Source organism: Callionymus lyra, chromosome 1 (genome assembly GCF_982586985.1).
Source record: "Callionymus lyra chromosome 1, fCalLyr1.hap1.1, whole genome shotgun sequence".
NCBI lineage: Eukaryota > Metazoa > Chordata > Actinopteri > Syngnathiformes > Callionymidae > Callionymus > Callionymus lyra.
This window is the reverse complement of record NC_141818.1, coordinates 19590629-19607918: the sequence shown is the minus strand read 5'-3', so window position 1 is coordinate 19607918 and position 17290 is coordinate 19590629. Positions and strand designations below refer to the sequence as shown.

The following is a 17290-nucleotide window of genomic DNA, read 5'->3' as shown; positions in this document are numbered from 1 at the left end:
AGAGAGAGGTGCGGATTAGGCAGCGCCTCTGAGCCGGAACAAGTCTGTCTGGGAAGGGATGAAGGCTGCAAACCATAGATCTAATTCCCGCTCACGCTGCTAGACAGCAGAGACACTCACACACAGCCAGTGTGAATTAGACCCATTTGCTCTCTTCAGTTTGAAGCAAGCAAACATGGGAGCAGACAGGGAGAAGTTGACAGACTGCTCTCCTCCTGCCCTCTTTTCCTGACTCCCTACGCGCTCCCCTGCCCACCTCAATGAGCTGTCCCCTGCCTGAGATGTTTTCCTTTTATTGTTTTACTTTGTTACATGTTCCAGGTTCTCTCTCGTTTTCAACTTTTACACGAGGACTACAAACACTTGCTACCGTGTCATCTGGCCGGGGTGAAAAATGGAGCATTCCACAGACTGTGCAGAAAACGTTTGCACCTGTGGCCCTATTGATTGCGTGCCTGAAACTCCACCGCGCTCAACTTCATGTCTTTTTAATGCATGTAATGCTTTGCCTCGGGTCATGCAATTTCCCAGAGGTTATGGGATGTTCATAGAGCACATAAGCCCATGTGCACTACATCCTCTTCTTCTTCTTCTTCTTCTCAAGCACAAGAAAGAGCCAAGCAGTCTAATGAGTTGATTGGCAAACATACCGTGCGACACGGAGCTAAAAAGATGAAGGTAGTTTGATGCCTACGACCTGTGAGGTAACAGACAGCCGGGCCATCTCAACTGACGAATATCCTGACAGAAGCAGCTGCTCGTTTTCCAGCGCCTAGTGAATAGTTGAAATCCTGAAAGTCTCCTTGTCAATACAGATCAGGTCATTTGAACATCACAGTGACACAATCTTTTCATCTTTTTAAGCATTATAAATGTTACCACACTCTGGCTGGAGCTAACACAATATTGCATCCGCCACTCCATCCATCAATCTACCACTGATCCAAGGTCAGGTTCAAGACTCACCACAACTGGATTCTCTAAAAGCTTAAACAAAAAATAAAGAAGCAGATTTACTTGTTACGTGTTCTTACATTCTGGAGTGAATCAATATTGAAACAACAGTATTTGTCCTCCAAATCATTTCAGTCTAACAATAGTCCACTTCTTAGCAGAGACCACTCTGACCCTTTACTTAGATCAAGGGGAAGGATCCATTTGAATTATCTTATCTCTGTGTGATAACCTAGAGTTAACTTTAAGGTCAAATACAGCTTAAGGAGACAAGAAGGGAAGTTCACACTTAAATTAACATCTGATTGTTATCTACCATGTTTCTAGTGAATTTCCCAGGCCAGCAAAAGCACATTAATCTTATGTATACTTAGTATACCCTGTTTTTTCTTCAATTCTATTACTATTCAACACATCAGAGCACAAAAATCAATTGGAATCCTTAAGGTCCGTTTTTAGGCTCAGTTATTGTGCTGGAAAGATGGAGATGTTGGAGGTATAAGGGTCCAACTTCTCTCTTTCGTTGTGCTTGTCTCTCCCATCACAGCCTTCCTCACTCTCCGTGGTCAGTAATGAGTTGTATTACATGCTCTGTGGTGGGCATGTCTTGTGTTGAGAGACTGTGTTCAATCTGTGAAAGGGAGGCCTCAGAGTCTGTCTTTGAAACGCACTGGAATGAAACGGTGTGCACCAAGTGAAGCTGATGAGGGGATCAGGTCCTAAGAGGCACATGTGGATGCTCGGCAGGCATCAGAACACGCTTGTATGATTGTGTGCACTTAAGCGTCAGTTACTGTTATTTACTGTAGACGGGGAATAGACCAGTTTACTCGGATTTGGCAAAGTTGGACTCCTCTTTGTATCAATTCATAGTGTGTCAGGATCCTACAATATTTTTTTTCAGAATGTTAAGGTACCAATTTGATCATATTTTGGCTACTCTTTAAGCCCCTTGGATGAAGTTTTCACCACTAAAATTTAACACCCAGAATTAAAATTTCGCTTCACATTTCGACTAGGGGTTAGAATTATATTCTGAGTAATCCATTAATTTTTAGAGTTAAAAGAAAAAAAATGCAAGTTCATTTTAAGTGGTTGTGGTCTTCATCTTCGTCCAAAATGATACAGTAAAAAAAAAACATCCGTGGTACTCATCTTTAGTGTCCATCTTGTTTTGAAGTCTCGACATTAGGGATTGTTTTGAAAAAAAAGGAAACAATTAAATATTTCAAGTTTTTAGTGGAAACATTAAACATGAGCGATTACGATTGCAATGTGTTTTAATATAATTATCAGTGGAAAGACAGAACTTTCTTCCACTACAAACAAACTTAAAATACACAGACTTTTTTTTTGGAACCATTCCTCATGTTGAGGCTTGAATACAAGATGGACATTATAGACGAGCAACTCAGAGGTATTTGGATGTTCAAGTGTGTCATTGACAAAGATGAAGACAACGACTCCTGAGCTTCAGTCGCTTCATTAAAACGGCCTTTCATTTTTTTCCCCATAACTCGAAAAAGAAACAGATTACAGAACTAATCCCAACCCTTAGTCAACATCAGGGTTAGCAGAAAATTAGTAACATTTGGGTGAACTATCACTTTAAGTCTTCAGCTGTATTGTTCGCTATCTGTGCTTCCTACACTTTCAGATAAACAGATGTTTTAACCACTGCTTTAATTTTGAAGTCACAACACTGGCCGGACTGAGAATGTTATAAAGCCCCAGCTCAACTGAGAGAAGAGTAAGGTTACATTTCTTCAGATTCCACGTTGGGCTCAGATTGGATTCAGACTCTCGGACACCAACAATTCTGCTTGGTGACCGATTGACAGTCACTTTCACATCATTCACTAGCAAATTTATTTGGTTTCTTTCATCATTTAAAATGGCTCTTTAATGTCCTAACAAAGAGAAGCGTGTATCATTTTCGTGACAAAAACCTCCATTTAGCCTCTTTCACTTTTTTTTTTCTATTAAACCTTTATTTAGACCACGGCTTTGATCCGAGTGAATTCACAAGGCATCACCCAGGGACTCGGGTTTTATTCCTTATTTGTAGAGAAACATTTGCCACTTAGAAGCTCACAAACTGCATTTGCACCTAAAACATATTCTGTAATCTTCTGTTATTTTACATACAAATTGCATCCTCGGCGATGCATTCATCATTGCTCATATCCAGCCCACTCTTAAATGAAAAATGTATCTGAGATGAATAATGGATCCCACTGTGGTATAATTTTCTTGAATATAGTTGAGTTCTTTTTTGTAAATTTTCCAGCTTGCCTGGATGGAGTTTAAGAAGTAGATATGAAAAATAATTACTGATTATCCTTCGTGTTTGGATGCATTTAAAAACAATGTTTCTACAGCATGTATTCACCTACTTACTGCTAATGTAAAACAAAGATAGAAGCTTTTAAATCTGTCATGCTGTGTATAGATATTTAACAAATATTGATACATTTTTAATTATTTGTAAATAACAACTTTATGTTTGCATCAGTCGTCTTCTCAAGTGGCCATTATAAAATCTACTCTGGGGCGCAAGCGTAGGTTTTACCTCTTCATTGATTTAACGTATGGACATCAGATGGATCAACAGTCTACCAACAACTAAAACATGTGTATCAAGACAATATTATATAAGCTTATCAATAGCTTAACATAGATTTTTATTTTAAATGAAATGAAAAAGCACACTAGCTTCATATAAGTGAGATATGTTTGCAATAAGACGGATGTGTGGCTCTTACTTTTAGATAAACAAAATCAACCTTTTAACTTCATAATATCACCAATAATATTAAATAATAGTAATAATAGCTAATTTAACTTCATTTTTTATTTAACATGATTCCTCATCTCTAAAACCCTTCCAATCTCCAACATGTCCTCTGTCGCTCCTCGGCACAAGTCTATACCATATGGACTTTTTCTCCAAACCTTTTTTTGATTCTTTTAATTCTCCTTTTTGACTAAAAAGCAATTACACTGAAAATGTAACTTAAGATATTATTGCAAAAAGCATACTTATTTTTCAACTACATTTGTTTGATGTCAATGGGTTTGAGTTGCTTAGTAATTCAAAATCAAGCGACAAAACAAAACTGATACACCAAAGGCTGGGGCACTCAATTACATTGATCATACTCTGGTGATTGCTCCTGATGATAAGATTCCAGGGTTGAGTCAGTACTTGGGTGACTTAGGTCAGTCTGTCAAACTGAGCCTGAGAAACCTGGGTGTTGTATTTGATAAAGACATGTCTCTTGTTCGACACTGCAGAAAACTGACCAGAAACTGTTTCCTTCAACTGAGAAAAATCTCTAAACTTAGGAAAATGTTGTCGGAACATGATCTGGAGCTTGTAATCCATGCGTTTGTTTCTTCTCGTCTGGACTATTGTAACAGTTTGTTTTCATGTCTTAACAAGAAGGAGCTGTCTCGCCTGCAGTTGATTCAGAACTCTGCAGCGAGAATTCTGACCCGCTCAAGTAGGAGAACTCACATTTCTCCGGTCCTTAAAACTCTTCACTGGCTTCCAGTTTCTTTCAGGATCAACTTTAAAATTCTGGTTCTTACTTTCAGAGCTATTCATGGTCAGGCTCCTCCTTACATCACTGATCTGATCCAGCCTTACACCCCAGCTCGGGCTCTGAGGTCTGTGGATCAGAATCTACTTATGGTTCCACGCACACGGCTCAGGACCAGAGGAGAGAAATATTTTCAGGCTGTTGCTCCTAAGCTTTGGAACGATCTTCCTCTCTCTTTGCGCTTGATGGAGTCTACTGACTCCTTTAAGAAACATCTTAAGACGTTTCTATTTGTTCAGGCTTTTCCTTGAATTTCTCGAACTCCTGTGTTGTTGTCAGTATTATCTTGATCTTTAAATGATGTACTTTATTGAGTATTGTTTTGATTGTCTAAGCGCTTTGTGACCCTGGTCTCGAAAAGCGCTATATAAATAAATATTACTTACTTACTTACTTACATTTCAAAAGGGGCCACATTATATCCTGGGACTGTTAGTTAGGGGCTTTTGAGTTGAACAAAAGAAGAAAAGAGGCTTAGTCTCAAAAATACTTTTTTTTCTGAAGTAATCTTAAAAGTAAAGTATAGTATTTGATGTTGTACATGTTATCATAGAATAACCATAGACAAAAATGCTAAATTAAATTCGATAGCCCTTTATTCCTCTAGTTGAATTGCTTCTTTTTTTAATATTAAAAAAAAGTCGTAATACGGACAAATCATAAAAAGTTATATAAAGAATGGTTACTTCGCTAGAAACATTTTTATATAAGTTTCATAGTTTTACTCGGACCTCTTAGGGGTCGCACTTCGTCGAGGTCTTACTTGGGGCTTGAAAAGTTCCTCACTTTTTTGCAGTTTATCCCTTTATCTCCATCCCCTCTTTATTTTTCTTCAAGGCTGAAACTAAAGCCACAAACACGGACCAAGTAAACCCGCCTGTTGTCTTCTGCTCTAATTACATGGTAAGAACCGGGGAGATTGAGCAGAACCAAGACTCCTCTCTAGAGAATATGTTTGTGTCCCCTGGCTGTAACACAGCAGGTGACGCAGAACCAGGTCTAATGGGACTCTAATCCCACCGTAGAGTGTGTTCTTCCCTCTGCTCATTGTACCACGTTCCTGCCCGGTGCTGAGGGAGAAGCATGCCAAAGCTCTGGCAGCCCACTCTGTTGTGCTCTACTTGCTCTTGTCGGTTTTGGTCGTCCCCAAAGTTTCCCCATCATGTCCTGGGAGACGTCCTGACACCGAGTTACAGATGGGAGGCGCTGGACCGTGGCAGCTGGTGTCACAACGAGGATTGGAATTCACAGTTGGGATAGAATATGAAACAAATATGTCATTATACATATGTTTTCTGCAGTTTGTTCATCCAGCTGTTTCCTCGCTCAATCCCCTTTGCCACACAGTGCTGGCTTGGGTTGACTGATAATAATCTATGATTTTTTCCTATTGCGTCCGGTTTTTCTTGGAGTGCATGTACTGATAAGTGCTGCTCAAGAAACTGTCGTCTGCTCTGATTCTCTCTGTTTACATCACACATGTTCAAAATGTCCACATCAAATGCGTGAAGGGTGTCATTTAAGTTTACGGGTATCAATAAAATGTAACGTGTTGGAGATTCAACGGCAGCTTTGTTTTTGATGGGGAGTTCTACAGTAATGGATGATGTTTGGAAGCATTAATCTTTCTTTAGGCAAATTGGGCTTCTTGGTCCTGGCTAATTGATTGAGTGCGTGACTTGCTGATACAATCAAAGCCTGCCCAGATTTATGGCGATAAATCGATTGATTAATAAGGTTTTCAGCTATGGGCTGGCCAGCTAGATGGCTGTGGTGAGAAATCATTGGGTGGTGGTGGGGGAGGGACCCCTCTAAGTCACAGATCTGTCTCGGCATCGTCAGATCTGTTGGTTCAGCACGGTAATAAGAGAGGCCTGGATATCCCCGCTGACATTTACGCAGAGCCGGTAGGCTGTGACCCGCTCCTTAGATTAACCTCCACTTGTTCTCATAAGCGCCACTGATATTAAATGATGGTAAGTGACGGCAGCAGCAGCAGTGGTACAGTGGGGGAAATGAAGTGACTTTTTTCAGTTTGCATAAATCATTAGAGAGGCACACTGGAAATCAATAGCACACTCCAGAGTAAATAAAAACAAAATATCGTGAGCAATGTATAGCGAGGACTTGTTGTCGAGTCCTTCCAAATTACATTTAGCCCAGTGTTTAGATGTTGATTTACAGCAAGATGGAGTCCATTCCCTCCACTCGCCTTCCCCGCTGCCTGCCTGTTCAGAATATGAAATGGAAGTTAAACACTGTGCATCTCCGGCATGGGGAGGAGGGTTTTGGACGCGTGGGCAGTGTAGCATCAAATGGATTGTGTTTCCTCCCGTGTAAACGCCTAATGCGCGTTTGGTGCTCTGACACAGATGAATGTAAGGAATTTGCTGTAAAGACTTAACGGCCCTTTTGAGAGACAAGGCAAGAGGTTGGTAGCGTGGAACGGGCTCATACCCCTCACCCCCCCTTAACACATGTGTGTGGACACACACTTGCGCTTGGACGCTTGACAAGACGCATGGACCTCTGAGGAAGGCTGCTATCAGCCTCCACATTCTGACGCTGACTTTAGGGATACTTTTTATTTGCTCTGGGTCAGGAATTGATGCTCTCGTGTCACTAGGCTGCTTCCCATCGTATAGTGTCTTGCCCCCGTTGATTCACTTGAACAGATTTAATATTTGAAAGCCACCTTCTGCCGGTAGAAGTGCACAAATTATCAAAAGGTTCCACGTATAAACTGCCTTTTGAAGTTTCTGCTCCCATTCTGCGACACAGGGACTCGTCTGCTAGATCTTCATGCCTTTGTGGCGGCATTCAAATCTCATAGCTGCTTGTTTTTTTAGCACCTGTGTTATTCCCACCCTCGCCGCTCTATTTAGATTAATTTATTTTTGGTTCAAAAGCTGTAAAATGAAAGTGTTATAGAGAGAAGGAGGGTACGGGAGTGTTCCATCTCTCAGACAGGTGGCCCTGGTTTTATGTCGCTGGGCCCCAGGAGCCGTGCAAACTTAGTCAGAGCAAGAGGAGGGACGTGTCTCGCTGTTACACAGGTGGTGTGAAACGCAGCTCGCTCTCCTCACCTGAAATATTTAGATTCATCCGCCGGCGTGGCTTTGATCTTGCCGCAATCAACAAGGGAAAAGTGAGGGAGTGTGTGGGGAGGGGGGGGGAAACAACAAAAACAAGTGGAAGAGCAGCACACCTGAGAGCTAACAGATTGACATTTCTTAAGAGAGAATAAACAATCGCAGGTTAGCTCTGTAGTGGCACTACGGCTCATTGTTCCAGGTAAAAGTGGGCCATCACAGTGATGGTTCCGTCTATGAAGGGTTCTTTCCTCTCAAACCAACTGCCCTCAAAGAAGGCGCTCAGAGACCACTGCTGTTTGCTTTTTGAAAAGACACACACAAAAAAAGAAACATCTTCTTTGACATTCTTACTCAAGTTTATAAATTCTGCTTTCCAAGCTTTTAATGCAAAAAAAAGGCGTTCTTCTCAAAAGTTTTTCTGGAGCAAGAAAAGATTGCCTGAAAGATTCACCCGCTCACAGATAACTCATTATAGGACCTGTCAGGAATTCAATGTTTACCTAATTTACCCTAATATAAATCATATATGTAATGTCATGTAGGATATAATGCTCAATTTGATATCTTATGATACAAAATCCATAATTGAATTGAAAAGTTGTATTAGGACTTCAATAGGTGACATAATTCTGTTCATGTATTCTCTCTTGCAAAGTCACCTTCCTTGAGACCCTACATGCTGGCCCCTTTCTGTACCGTATAGGAGTTTAGAGTAATTACTATATGTCCTAACCCGTGCTAGCTTAAATCACTTAACCCCACTCCTTGGACCAGGACACCAACCTCCTGATTAACCTGCAATTAGCAAGAGATTTGCTCGTCAAGGTCACAACAAGATGACCGTAATAACTAGGAGACATTATGTGTGTGGAGTGTAGAGGTTTACAGTAGGTTTGAGCCTCATCAGTGGGTTTACATTTGAGCTGAACATGACAACAATGATCAACAGATTTTATCATGACCTATGTCCTTTTCAAAAATAGTCTTACTCTGCCTTTCAAAAAAAGGTGGTCACTAATTTAGAGTCTTTTAAAGTCCTCCACCAGATCTGCTAGTCTTTATCCGCAGTTAATTCCATATAATACTGTTGTAATATCCCGTCTGAAAACATTTGATTTTCATTCATTTTTCTACAAAAAACATATTTTTTTCCTGATCTTGTCTTGCGTTGAGACCAGTATATTACATGTGTAATTGCTCACCCCTGCTATACGGCTTTTTTAAGCCTCAATTAAAATGTGATGCTTCTTACAGAATTGATCTGTAAAGAAGGATATTCTATTCTGAAATGAAACAGTTCAATATGTCAGGTATAATAAAGAAATTCTTGTTTATCTATCTTGTATCACTCTATTAGAACTGAACCCACATCATGGTGCCATGCTTGGATTTTTTCCTATAAACTTGTCGTATGTCTCGGAGAAGTTATCATGTGGTCTTTATGTTTCAGTTGTCTAATGAATCTCACCAGTGTGTAATTAGTATCCCCGCATAAACCACACAATGACAATAGACACCCTGATTGTAACCACAGTGTTCGAACAGAGCAGAACAATGGTTGGTCTTAATGATGATAAATAAGGTGTTGTAATTGCCCTTCGTTCGGAGCATTCAGTCATAGATTGTAATTTGAAGTTCCTAATTGGAGGACGTTTAAGATTATTCATTGGCTGGTTCTCCTCGCAGGATTGTTAACCAGGAATGTAATAAGCTACCTTCAAGACACATGTTGGAGATGTTCTGAAACATGTATGACACCCGCGTCAGATGATGTGTTAGCGGTGTATTCATGAGAAACGGCTCTGTGAATGTGTGCCCAACTGTTAGAAATAAAGCGCGAGAAGTGTTGACAAGTAGGCTGTGCTGCGGTGCATCAGGCGCCAAAACCTCTTCAAATGAAGCAGAGTATGACGAATAATGGCTGACAACACCAGTCACACCTTTTGCTGATGCTTGTAATGCTCATTCGCTCCTCTTTCCTTTTGTAAGATTTAGCATGCTGTTTGAAGACAGCCTGACTGACTGGGGATTAATTATTTTGGATGATTTATCAGACTTATGAGTCCAGAGTTTAGAGAGTTGTCATATTTGAAATGTGATTTTTCTGGTTGGAGAGTCGACACTGTTCATGTGCAGCACAACGGACTCCTAGTGAGAATTTGCTCCTTATTTAGCATCACTCATTTTCATGCTAAAGTTTATTCCATAGAAAGAGGATAAGAGACACTACCTCTCACTTCTTTAATATAATATGTGTCATAGTTGAAGTACCATCTTGTATAATTTGAGCTGTTCTAAGTGAAAAAATGTGTTTGATATTTATAGTGTAACAGGCTATAAGTACCAATTTTATAAAATGGCCAAGGACATTTTTATTTCTAAGGGTCCATATTGTAAACCAGGTTCATAAATGTAGGTTCATAAATTAATAAGAATTAGAGGAAGTCGAAATATTGGATAAAATAAATAACATTTACCAAAAAAGTTGTCAAAATCCATCAGGGGGACATTACATTCTAAAAGATATATGGGTTCATTTTATATGGATAACGTGTTTTTAATACTAAACTATTAAATAATTATATATTTTTTAAGAAATCTGGGTAAATTACTCATAAATTAAACACGAGGATTTCATAGTTGCATAATTACAAAATCATTTTATCTGTTTTTTAAAACTTTTCTTATTTAAATCATTTTGTATCATTTAGATAATCAATACATTTTCATTTACTTTTTTAAATTTAGATTTTAAAATAAAATCAATTTTTAAATCATTTGTACTTTTTAACAATTTCTTAATATTTCTTCACCCTTGTGTCATCTCTGGGTCAATGTGGGCCTTCGGGTCACATTGAGAGCCTAGTTTAAAAAATACTCAAACTCACATTCTGACCAAATGTTTTATTTGGATTTTGGATTTCTTTTTCATTTGCTGTATCCCTAGTCTACGTCAAATAAAATGACAACCCAGCATTGCTTACAATGATTCCACTGTGGGTGGCAACCACTCATTAGCTGACCTTTAACCTCGTGATGTGTATTTTGGGCTTTGAATTGAGTTAGAGATGTGTGAATGGGCAAATGTTTGACCCAGGTGGGTTCTGCTGTGCTGCACCGGCCAGTTTAACTGAAGTGAAAGTGAAGGAGGAGCAGTTGGTGGTAAACAGATGGAGGGAGAAACCAGGTGATAGCCGCCTCCAGTGCTGCGCTGTCAGACGTTCAGCTCACGTTCCAAGTGCCAGGTCACAGAGGTCAGAGGCTCCTCCCACCTCCATCTCTTTGTCTGGAAGCATCAACACACACACATGCACAATTGCACACACACAGTCTGTTTTACTATTAATGATGCCCGGCACAGGGAGGCCAGATAAGAGTTCATTTTGGATCTTTGATATGAACAGACACTAACCCCCCCCAACCCCCTTTTTTGGCACTGGCTGGAGGGACATGGGGGAGGATGTTTGGGGGAGGAGCGGGGGTGTTTGTAATAATGTAGAGGCCAGACGAGACTGCAATGATCGGGAGCATTGATTGTGGTGATTTGATTTATTGATCAGTCCCCTCTTCTCAAAAGTGACGTCTGAGACGCGGGTCTAATCCCGGGCAGCTATGGACAATCTTTTGCCTCACAGAGAATGCTTGGCGATAAGGAATGTATCAAAGGAAACTACACTTATCTTAATCACACACTGGTCCCTGCTCTGCCTCGCTGCAGATGTCAGCGCACATGTGTGCACGAGGAGCGTGCTCGTGTGATTTTTTTTTTGTGTGTGTGTACAAGACTTGAGGTGTGTACGTTTTTTTGTGTTTGTGTATGCTCGCTTTGGTGTGGTGGGGGTTGTGAGGCGGTACAGTCACCAGGCAGAACAGAGTGGATCTATAAATTGATGGGATTCAAAGCCTCCAGCATCGATTACCATTATAACAAACAGCAGCACACAGAATGTCTGATTATTTTTAGACAAAGATTCTGTGCTCTCAGCAGCAATTCTGCTGATGCTGTCACACTTGCATCTGCCTATGATTGCAATTAGATGGGATACAAAAAGAAAAATAATACCCCATCTGCATTTTCCATTTCTCCTCCCTCCACATTTTTTTTCAGCTTTAATTTGTGCTGTCCAATCCCAGTGCACACAATAGTGATTTTGACTCACTCTACCTCATTGCAGCACCTTGCTGAGTTCTTTTTTTTCTTTCTTTCACTTGTCAACATTTTCCACCGCGGTTTGTCTTTGTGAGAGGCCAGAAGAAAATAGCTTACCACTACAGATGTAATCAAGACAAGCCCAGTTTAATGAATCAATGCCAAATCTTCTACAGCACAATACAATCTCACACACCTTGTTTTAAGTCCTTAATCCAGCCACTTTGATAGTCGTTTTCCTGAAGGAAAAAAATCCATATATATTTTAGCATCTGCTTAAGAATCCTTTTGTCATATTTTTCAACCAACTTATTACTAAAAAAAATCATGTGTGGCTAAGTTACCTTTCTAAAATACAGAGAGAAAGTACGTTTTGTTTGCTTTCGTTTAAACCTCATCTAAGGGTTACCTAAAGGGCCAAAAAACAAACATGTTTGTGGTATCCCTTGTGTTACTTCTGGTTGAAGATCAGAGACCTCCCTGGCTTCCATAAATAAATATGCAGGGATGAGGGTATTTTATCTTCACCCAGAGAAAATTTTAGGGATACCACAAACACATTTGTTTTCGGGCATTCAGGTCCCCTTAACCCTGAGATAACACTAGGATTAATAGTTGTGTTACATTGAAGAACTACACATAAGGACTCGTTTCATTACCTATAAGCAACTTGATAGGTTATCAAAACATTTACATTTTAAATGAATGTTGAGGATGCAATTATAGCATTTCTTAATTACCATCTGGATCCGACGTTCTGAATTATTTGACACAGCAGTTCTAAAATCATTTTATAAAATACATCCTTCATCAAATCAACATTCATTAAACATGAGTGCTAAAATATGTGTTGTTGAATATGCATAGTTTTAGGGTTGCTAAAGAAGATTTTTGGGGTTTGGCAATTAATGATCTCATTGGAAAGCAACAGCCAGTCAAGAATGAGCTTTAAACGTAAAAAGAAACTTTGGGGGAAAATGTAATCATTGATGGAAATGAGGTCCTTTTCTCAGTTGTAAATCAATCAGTTTAGTATTATAAATATACACTTGCATTTTTAACTGGTTTATCATAATGTGTTTCTGAGCCAGATTTACTCATACACAGTTTATAAGTCACTTAACCATCCATTTTAGAGCCGATAGTGCAGACTTGACATATTTTTAATAGTTTTGTTGAATATCATTTTTTATAAATAGGACGGAGAACTTGTATTCTCTATTAGTCACTTTAATCGCTCTGTGATATGAATCCCATCACATAATAGATTGCACTCCCAGGAAGAAAAGCCAAATGGCAAGACATTAGGATATACTATATAGTGTTTTCCCAGATGAATGAGAGCATTTTATGGCGGACTTTGAAGTCCAGGTCTAACTTATCAAAGCCAATAATCTCCAGATTGTTATCCTGTGTTTTAAATCATCAAGATAGGCTCGCAACCCCAGATCACACAAGAACCGGTTCTATGTACAAAATCCCTCTCTTCTGTCCCGCCACACCTCTAATGACAGTTCTTCCCTCTCCAGAGGAAAGTCATCAATTATGGCTGAAGCTTTGACTGGCAGAGGCTTAATGACAGGAGCTCAGTATTGACCTGACTGCCACACACTGAAATTTTGGTCCCAAATGCCCTTTTTAAAATCCTGTCACATGAAAACACAGCGACTCTTCATAGCACAACAACTTGAACTCATTTAGGTTAACCTTTCTTGTCATACAGGTCTCTGGAAAACAAAGAGATGTAGTCGACTGTAGAGGCCGGCAGGCTCAACAGGAAACCTGCGTACGAGAACATTGAATTGTCTCATCAACAGTTAGGCTAAAGTTGTAGTCTCTCTATCTCTATCTCATGCCTAAGTACTAAGTCACAGTGATACATTAAGCAAATATAGATCTAACGACAAGTTAAGGCAGCAATATTAACGATTTAAAAATATAAAAAATAATAACTAAAAGAAGTTAAAGCATCAATACATACGGTTGAGAAAACGGTTTCTGTCTCCCCCTAGTGTCAGGTCAGTGCAATAATAATGCCTCTCCATTTTGCCGTTGTAAGATTACCTCATACACTCAAACAAAAACAGATAATGGCTCTTATTGTGTCAGCTTCTGGTTTTATTTTCCTGGTAAGTTATAAAGGTCTCTGTGTACTTTGTGTTACAATACTCAGGGTCTCTGACCCACTGCTGTAAAGCAGTTTGGTGGTCACATGACACCCACAGGCTCTCGGTGCGGATCGCCCAGAAAGAGTTATGCAGTGAAGAGCATAATTAAAATAATAGCTAGAGAGTTCTTCTACATGAATCATGACCCTTCAAAGTAAACCAATCGTTACAGAACAAATCAAAAAGTCAAACAAATCAAAATGTTCAACTTTCCGTATTGCCTCTTTAAAGTAGATCATATTTGCTTTCTTATACTCTGTCACAAAGAATGTCTGGTTGTTGAAACAGCTCATTTTTGGAATGATTAAAACAATTTATTTTTGTCACAGTGAATGTGGAGACATATTTAAGCTTTATAAGCAGATTTACTCTTGATTTTGTTTAAAAAGCATTTGTCATAAGTTTTTTTATTCTTAAAATAATCCTCTTGTTTTAAATATATAAACCAACCATTTCATAACATGTTTCATCGTGGTAATAAGAGATGTTAATTACACTTAAATCAGTTATTTAAAACTTGCAAGTGAGGCAGTTGACATATGGTCCTTTTATTGGAACTACTGGTGACTGTTATAACGAACCAATGCGCAAATCACTTACCTAAAGATAGAAAATAGTCGAGATAGTAAAACCAAATTTGTCTAATGTTTCCATTAACCCAATTTGTTTTACAATTGAGAGCAATTATTGCACTTAAAAATTAGATCTCCTGATAAAGTTTTTTTTCTGTTTCACTTATCTTGGGTCCAAGGTGACATCATTATTTTTGCACTTGCTAGGAACCAATTAGATTGCAGAATTTCTGCAAGGTGTTTCCTGAAATCGACAAAGCTTGGTACTCTTGGTACTGTAAACAGCTACAAGAATAAACTCTCGTCCGTACTGCCGTAGAAAAGTGAACCCAGCTCACCAGTGATGGTTGACTTATAACTGCACAGACTAATATCTTAAGTACTTATAAAATCCACTCAAAGTCACTTCTGGAGGAATTTTCTCTTGCCAAGATTAGTTTGACTGAGGCCATTTGAATCTCGGGGTTGGCGGGACTGTAAAAGCCCACTCGCTAATCTCCAGGAAGGCTCATCCAGGATGGACTGTAAAGGAATGTAGAAAGTCCTGTCGCCTTATCCTCTGATGTCACGGACCTTTTCACCCACATTGGCAGCTCCTTCAGAGGCAATATTACCGATTAGAGCCTCTTTACTTAGCTGCTTGACGTATTTATAAAGTGAAATTCTTAGTGGGAATCAGACCTTAATACTGGTGTTTCTTGGCATTTTTTCTTTGGCAAATTGTAGCAACAACATATCTACTTCCTGCATTTTGTTTCCGACCTGCATCTATGTTAGCGTAGAGTACTTGACTGACTATGTTACTAGTTCTTTACCTACCGATCGTCAAAATATAAAACACATGATTTATTTTAAAGCTTGCATTTACACAAATTTCAGTCTATACTGAATGTTGAAAGAATGAGTCAACTGTTCAGAAGTTTCTCAGAGTACTTTATTTTGACCTCCACCATTAGAGACAAAATGAAATTACTTTTATTTAACAAAATGATAAAACCACGCAAAACTTTCTACTCCGACTGTCTTGATGGAAAATAAAAGTGAACATATTACTCTCTCGCAATCTTAAAGCTGCTCCTCGTCATCAGTCCTGGGACTTGAACCAGCAGCCCTTCAATTAACGGCCCACTCCTCTGACCGACAGACAGTCATCATCCCACGAGGCCACTGAGGTTGAAGTTTCATCCCCTCATTTTCTTTCTTTTCTCAGCGTCTGATAATTTATTAAATTGCCTTTAAGTAAGAGAGCAGATTAATTAAAACACAGTCAATTTAATTTCCCCACGTCACCCGGAAAAGGCACGATGGTAATTGAATCTCTGACTTTACTTTTTCTTTTTTAGTATATCCCAGTACTTACAGGAACATCATCACTTCTGAGACAAAATGAAGAGGAGCTGAATGTCTCTTCCACTGCTGCTCAGCAGTTGAATCTGCTTTCCTTTATTTTTTTCCACTGTGCTGAAAGAGCCGGGAATTGGATGACTGATCGATAATATCGGATTTGTGGATGGCATGCAGTGCAGCCGAGTCCAGCATGAATGCAAGGTTCTGATGAAGGGCCGGGCTTCACCGACAGCTTTGAATAGTGGATCAGACATGTCAGCTGGGTGCAGCTCTCATTTCATACATCCAGACATGTAAACAAGTCAAGTGCAGAGACATTAATGGATCGCTGATCAGGGATGTTGTTGTTGCAAAAAGGGTAATTTGGTTAAAGCTGCCATGTATTGAAAATCTCTGCAGGATCAATATATGGAGGGATGCGAGCGATGCAAGAGAGATTGGAAAGAGGCTGAAAATGGATCTGACCTGTGGTAATGACGACAGCAGGCTCAGCGTTTGTATGTTTGAATTAGGTCTCGGCCGGGCTTAAAATCCGCCCTTGGTTTTAGAAGGAAGCTTTATTCCTCCATAAGAATGTTTGTCAGGTTATTGGGTCTCTGCACGTGACTCACCCCCGCCCCCGCCTGCTCTCCCTCCTGCTCGCTATTGCTCTATAGTTGTTGCAAGTGTATTGATTATTTCAAATACTGATTATCTAAAAGGCCTTCTGCTACTGTCGGCATTGGATTTATTTTGGCTTAATTATTTATGGGCCAGGGCTAGCTGTAAGTATTACTGCTGTGAGATCATGAAGGATTACGTTGTTAATATTCAGCAGTGAATTTTTATTTATGTGGACTCCAAAGCTCTACTCTCTGTACTCCCTTCCTCTCACCGTGCTTCTGTCTTTGCTCTGTTTGCAGAGGGAGCTGAACTCGGTGGCGTCTGAGCTGGCGGGGCGACAAGAGGAGAGCGAGCATTCCCATAAACATCTGGTGGAGCTGAGCAGGGAGTTCAAGAGAAATGTACCCGAGGTGAGCCTCCGTCTCCACACCTCCACCACCCCCACATTCCTGCTGCATCACCTGAGATACCAAATACAGCTACACATTTCTTTTGTGTATATTGAAGGCTTTAAATCTCCAAACTATGTTTTTATGGATGAGCATCTGCTTACATGATAAGTAGCTGTTTGATAGCCCGTATCAGCCTCTTCAGTCACTACTGAATATTACATACACACAGTGAGAAAAACATTTTTTTTCGTCTGCCTTTTCTGTGAAACAACATATGTTGTTTATAGGGAACATTGAAAGTTTAAATTAATTAGAAAATGTAATTTTATTTAACCTTTTATGTTACTTTGGCTGTCGTTTAATGTTGTTTCTTCCAACAATTTTTTTTAAACTTTTATTATTAT

At 39.5% G+C, this 17290-nt stretch overlaps 1 protein-coding gene across 2 annotated transcripts in view; it reads left to right on the top strand.

Annotated features, from left to right (window-relative positions):
• The window catches only part of cux2b (cut-like homeobox 2b), a 97149-nt gene that overhangs the window by 22708 nt on the left and 57151 nt on the right, over positions 1-17290 (top strand). For both annotated transcript variants that reach the window (XM_087796445.1, XM_087796437.1), the window contains exon 2: positions 16794-16904. In XM_087796445.1, coding sequence (XP_087652571.1) covers positions 16794-16904 — 111 coding nt within the window. The remainder of the gene's footprint in view (positions 1-16793; positions 16905-17290) is intronic.